Raw genomic sequence first — 6932 nt, forward strand, 5'->3', positions numbered from 1 at the left:
ATTATTTTAAGGTTAAAATTGTCTCTCCATCAACGACACTTAAATTTTTGGCCCAACTCAAAGGTCCTACCCATTCATGATCCAGCCAACATAAAACCCATTTTAAGGATATAAAATGAAGGAAATTTTACTTGTCATAGTTATCCGTAAGACTTAATTATGAATAATAACTATCTTATTTAATATTTAATTTTTGCAGCTATATTATTCTAAATTACATTTCATAGCTACCCCACTATATTTCAGTTACTGTGTTTCCTCATCTCCTAAATACACGGTCCATTAACTACTCTATCCCTAAAATACACTGTCCACTTTATTTCTCTCTCTAAAATAAACACTCTCACTTCTCTCTACTCTAATGGCTACCAAAATCAATTTTTCATCGTTGAAGGAGAGGAAGATTTGGGCTTCTAAATCTGATTTGGAAACTTCACAACCTGGGAAGAAGATTTGAACCACCGTTGTTGTTGGTCGAAGAAGCTGCCATGTGTGATCTAATATATTTATGACCTAAATCGATTGGGTGTTCATCAATCTTTCAATTCGTAGTTCTGGACTAGGTCGAATTGATTCTATAAGGTTTTGGTCGAAAATTATCAAAGCCGACGCAACAAAGAAGACAATGCATTGGGTTATTCCAATTGGTGCTCTTTTGATCAAATTGCTCTCTGTTTTTCGTTAATAATTGTTGCATCTCTTCTCTCACTGATAATAACGTTATTCTACCGCCCCTCCAGCATGAATCCAACGCATATTCCATCTCCGATGAGAGTTGTGGAGCTTCATGCCCACCAAGTGTTTGATAAAATGTTTCAGTATATTTCAGTTTATTTTCAGTGTACTGTTTCAGTATATTTCGCTATATTTCAATGTATTTCTAATTTATGAAACAGTTTATGATATATTTCATTGTATTCCATTGTATATACGCCTACTACAATTTTATATTTCTTAAACAATCAACCATATTTCATTGTATTCCAGTGTATATTTTTATGTATTTGGAAGTTTTTAGATCTTTAGTGGTTTTTGAATTCAAAAAGTTTGATTGTGATAAAAGTTGAGAGAGATTCGTGAGCTGTTATGAAAGAACAATCGTTATGCGTGATTTATGGGAAGTTTTAAATTGAATCCCAAAATTTTTCTTAAAAAAATTTGTTCCATAAATAGGGCCTGATTTTACTCTCCAGTGATTTGCGTTTCCTGTATTTCACTGTATTTCAAAACGATGAAATATAGCCACTGGTGTATTTACGTATTTTCTAAAAGTTTGGAATGGAGTAATTTGGAGAGAGAAACGTGAGCTGTTATGGAACTTCAGCAGTTATGCACCATTTAAAATGAAAGAAGAGAATCTGTACCATAAATACAACCTATTTTTTTATTCTGCCAAATTTTGTATTTCCGTGTATTTCAAAAATGCAAACTCTGCCGGATTTTATATTTCCGTGTATTTCAAAAACGCGAAATATAACTGAATACAATAAAAACTAGCTACGATTTATAAATATAGAAAAAATAGCTATAAATTATTAAAAATTATTAAAAGGTAGCTGTTCAGGTAAGTTTCACAAAAATAAAAGCAAGAGTAAATAGAGAAAAGGAAGGAGTCAATATTTTGAACCAACAAAGGGGGAAGCAAATGGAAGACTGTTCTTCTTTCTATTTCTAGGAACAAAACAAGGGGAAAAAGAGAAAAAACAGCAATGAGCCGTTTGCTACTTCTTGCTCTGCATTTTACTCGGAATTCCCTTTTGGAAACTCCACTCTAAGCCCACACCCCTATTTCTTTTTTGGCTTTGACAATTATTTCACATTATCCTGTCTGTCTTCTGTACATAGGACCACCAAAAACACCCACATTGTTTGTTTATTTATTCCAATAAAGAGCTTTTGGCTTGTGCCTCTGTCCCTTCATTGCTTCAATAACTTTAAAAACAAAAGATTCCAATCACCACCTGCAAAACCATTTAAAAAAAAGTATGTTAGTCAAGACTTGTTGAGATTTAATCTCAAGTCAAATGAAAATTAACCACATCCCAAAAGAAAAAAGCAGTCAACGAGACAGACACTGCTCCCATGGATTTGCATAATCTATGAAAAATGCTAAAAGGTGATGCCTGAGTCAATTTCTACGTCGGACTATTTCACCAAATATCTATTATCTTCACCAAATACCTATTATCTCAGGCCAGCAGATTAAAACGATGATGCTTGTTGAGTCCCACATAGGTGTTTTTGGGGTATGATGGTCTCATTATATAATTTTAGACAATCTTCACCTCATAAAGTAATTTTTTGGGTTAAATCAGGTTCAAAATCTGTTTCTTTATCAATGTTAGAATCACTGAATGACGACAACAACATATCTAGTGTAATCCCACAAGTTTATTTCTTTATCAATGTAAGAACCACTAAATGACTATTTCACCAAATATCGACTTTACTATATTGGTGATGTTCGAAGCAATTTACAACTCGATTATTTCACCAGAAACTAACTACTCACTCACACCAGTCAAAAGGATCTCAAAGCACAAAGCAAAACACAAAGAAAAGAACACGTAGCAAAGTTTTAGGTACAATAATTGAATAACTCAGATTCAAAATATTAGAAAAATAGTTGAACTTTAGAATATTGGAAATTTAGACGAAGGAGAAATAAGGAAACTTAACAAACTAAATCTTGACACGGACACATCATCTGATGATAATATATTATCCTACTAATTGAAATTTTGATTTTTGAACATCCAGAATTAACTAAAACGCATTTTGAGGCCACTTTCACGACAGTAATGTTATTCATAACACGACAGTTCGAAAATTATGGCTTCTTCTCCGGCTGTCCCTATAGCAATTAACAACTCATAAGATATATCAGTACTAACAATTCATGTCCACTACTTTTTTTTTATAATAAAGAAACTCCAAAGATCAATGGCGCACCGTTCCAAAGATAACACTTTTGATGTAAGTCTAATTCACACATCTACAAACATCTCAACATACACCTTTGAAATAACTATAGAATCCATATCACAGACTATTCCACCACTTGTCACATAATAATACTTGATTAACACAGTATTCCCACCTTAATTTGTGACTTATGTAGTTAAAACTAATGAATTCTCTAAAACAATTAAGATGTTGCCAAGAACACTATCATGGTTAAAACTAATAAGCAAAAAAGAAAACTTTTTAAGAAAATAAGCTAACAAATACTCCCACCGTTTCAATTTATGTGACACTTTCGCTTTTCGAGAGTCAATTTGATTAAACTTTGAAGCTACGTTGAATTAGATTAACTTAATATTTTAAAATTAAAATTTATATATTTGAAAACTATATGAAAAGTACTACTCTCTCCGTTCCAATTTATATAACACTTTCTTTTTTTTAGTCAATCCAAAAAAGAATGACCTTTCTAGATTTAATAAAAGTTTAACTTTAAATTTACCTTTTTACCCTTAATGAAAGATTTTTAACCACACAAATTTCTATAATTTGTTTTATCCCACATATGAAATGGGACAGAGAGATATAATTTCCAACTTTTCTCAAATTAATTTTTTTGAATGTCGTGAAACGAAAAGCGTCACATAAATTGGGATAGAGGAGGTAAGTAAAAGATACTTACCCGACCCGATTTAATCCCGGAAAATGACATCCGCTATGTCCATTAAAGGCTTCAAACAATCTGGCGAAAATTTTCTTGCAAACATGTGTGAAAACGTATTATTTGATACCCTAAGCTCATGAATAAGCTCCGGTGAGATCTCGGGCGGGTAATAAGTATGCGGGTGCCCATCTACACTACCGGTCCAGTTGACCCGAGTGAGAGTGTAATTTGTACATCCATCCGGATCCTCCATAGACAAAAGGGTCGGGAAATAATGTTCCTCAGGATAACACGAATATTTATTCAAACAAGGCAATTTAAACTTCCTCCATAACCTCCTATCCCTAATCACTAACTGTGCATGGTTTCGTGTCAGCATGAAGAACTGTGACCCGACCCGAAACCTATCAAATGGCACTTCGGGTAGCATAACTGATTCTCCTCTAGCGATATACCGATCCCATAACTGAGGTTCGCCTGATAATATTTCAATGAAGGAACGGTGCACAGGAAACTGAGTTGGGGATGAGAAGAGGGAATCGTAAACGAAGTTGAAAGAGTGTATGGGAATACAGTGTTGAGAAACAACAGCGAAATAGAAATTTAATTGATCGTCTAGTATGGCAGTGGCTAGAAGGCGACGAGCAGCAGAGATAAGTGAAGGGGAAGCACGTTGTGTTTTCTTGGCCGTAATAAAACGGCCATGAAAAACACCACGTGGAGAGGCGATTTTAGAAGATGGATCTGCATGGATGTAGATGTTGAAGAAATCTGCATGGCCAGTGAAGAAACGTTCCCAAAGAGGAGCGAAATGAAGATCGGTATTAGTAAGGAAGAGAAAAGCGATTTTACGACGGGGATTAGTGGTGCCAAGGCGAGATACGGCTCTAATACCGCCGTGTTTAAGGGTTGCACGGCGGAAGAGAGCAAGGTCATCAATCTCATCAGGGAGAGAGATTTCTGAGTGTTTATAATGTGGAGAGAAAAGGAAAAGCAGTGCAAAAGATAACAGAAGAATAAATGATAAAATTAAGGGTGTGTTAGACATAGTAGTAATTACTTCAAGAAAGGATGATACAGATGAAAATCAGATCAAATGAGGAAATGGGTATGCATCAAATCTGAAAATAACTGATAACAAATCACAATATGTACAATTAATACATACAGGGGGGGATAGTAGAGTAATATAACTGATTAATAATTTAGGAAGTTTTTTTGGAGAGTAATACTCTGAATCTGGTTGTTGATACTAATAATAGTAAGAGAATTGAAGAAGAAGAAGAAAGTGATGTAAAATGCAAAGTCAGAGAAGGAAAGGTCGAGGTCTTATCATGGCGAATTAGGATAGGAATTGCATACGCAATGTTTGGTTTTATTATAATAAAAGAAGACGACAAATATGGTGATTACTGATTGGTTTTATGGATTGGTATCCTATGCATTCGGTCGCATATAACTATACGATGTGCTTTCCTTGAGAAGAAGTTTTTGAAAAGTCAGAATAGCATTTTTGTTCCTCAATTGTTTGTAAATATTTTAAGTAGACGGTTGGTCATGAAAATCAAATATTTTTTACTTTTTTTGGAATTTTGAAGTTTGAGGTAAAGTTGAAGTTGGAGTTGTGTTTGGTTGAATTTTTACAAAGAATATTTTGTTGTTTAAATATACTGAAAGTGAAAAAAAACATAGGGTTTTAGGTGTTTTACAAATTCCAAATACAACGTTAAGTTATATTTGAAATTTTCTTGGTCAAACGTTAATTTTCAAATAAAGTGAAAAAAATTAAAAAAAAAAAAAAGTGTAAAAATTTTCATTGACAAACCAGTCCTAATTTTTTTTTTTTTTTTTTTTGTGTGGTAACCATATGAAAATTACCATACCAGCAGAAAAACACAATACAACCTAAGAGCACCTCATTCCCCAAAATTTAAGTTTTATTCTTATGATATGGAGTATAATTTAATATATTTCATCTTCGATTAACTAAACTGAGCTTCTAATGTTTTAATGTACAGTTTATGTTGTATTTAGAGGTATATTTTTCTCAAATATGGAGTAATGTTAAAAGTTTTACATAATATATGATAGTAATTTAAAATTTTATGAATATTTATAAGCAAAATGATCAAAAGTGTATATTTTAAGAAATTGAAGATTAAATATTTTTAGTCAAAGATATTACAAGCAGTACAATTAGAATTTATAAATACTTGGGGGCCTAAAAATACTATTATCCCTTTTAAAAATATATTAAAAGTTTGTATACATTTTTGGGATAACCGCCAGTGGCGGAGGGAAAAAAACACTGTTTTTACAAGGTTAAAATTATTTTTTATGTATATATAGTAGATGTTGAACCCCCTTAGGCTTCTTCGTATGTTTACTTTTTTATATTTTGAACCCCTCGGCGGAAATTCTGGCTCCACCACTGATAACCGCACCCATGGCCCTCTAAGAAGTAATAAGTTCCAACTTTGAAAGAGAAAACAACGAAATTCAATTGTTCTTTTAATTAATTGAAATTTCAATTTTCAACCTCTTTTTAACTATGTGATATTTCAACTATCTTACAATTATATTACGCTGAAATATACATGAATTTTAAATGCACATATAAATTAGTTGAATGTTCTAAAATAAGAAATTCCCCAACATGTTTCATGAAAAAGACTTTTCATGGTACAAAGTGCACTGATAAATTTTAAGATAGTAATACTCAACTTTATCTTTAGTAGTTTCTTTTTAGGGATAATTACGGTCCGGTGTCGTTCGGAGATCTACTTTACGAAATTTAGCCCAACTACCAAATTATTACCCGTGTAACCATTATCTTCAAGCCCCTCCTTGACAAGTGAGGGATGACTCAGTGGTTAAGCACCTCCACCCACGACCGGTAGGTCCTGGGTTCGAGTCACACTGGAAGGGAAGTGTGGAAACACTATAAATCCTCTTAAAATGGGAGGGGAAAAAAAAAAAAAAGTCTCTCCTTATGTAGCCCATTTTCTAACAAGAAAGTGTCAGCCCAAGTCCTAAAGTGTACACACAAAATTTATACACTTTAAATAAACTTGCCATAAAAGTTGACATTGCTCATGTCATCAATACCATAGCTACACACACAACAATAATTCTTTAATAGCCTACGTCAATTTGTTTTGTTGATGGAAGTGTTCCAATTCCTAATCAGAGAGAACAATTATCTTAACAGATGAATATTCATAGAATTGAACTCTTTTCTAAAAAAATTATAAAATGGATCTCATTCCAATTTTTAGCGTTTTTGTTATTTTGTTGGACAAAA

General features: G+C 32.9%; 1 protein-coding gene across 1 annotated transcript; it reads right to left on the minus strand.

Moving 5' to 3' along the window:
- Positions 1 to 1507: 1507 nt before the first annotated feature.
- On the minus strand, positions 1508 to 4970 carry LOC132614227 (glycosyltransferase BC10-like). The gene is made up of 2 exons (XM_060328637.1): positions 3647 to 4970; positions 1508 to 1961 (listed from the first exon to the last, which is right to left on the minus strand). The coding sequence occupies exon 1, from the start codon at positions 4674 to 4676 to the stop codon at positions 3657 to 3659; it is 1020 nt and encodes a 339-aa protein (XP_060184620.1). The 5' UTR covers positions 4677 to 4970; the 3' UTR covers positions 1508 to 1961; positions 3647 to 3656.
- Between the last annotated feature and the right edge of the window lie 1962 nt (positions 4971 to 6932).

The sequence above is a fragment of the Lycium barbarum genome, chromosome 10 (genome assembly GCF_019175385.1).
Source record: "Lycium barbarum isolate Lr01 chromosome 10, ASM1917538v2, whole genome shotgun sequence".
NCBI lineage: Eukaryota > Viridiplantae > Streptophyta > Magnoliopsida > Solanales > Solanaceae > Lycium > Lycium barbarum.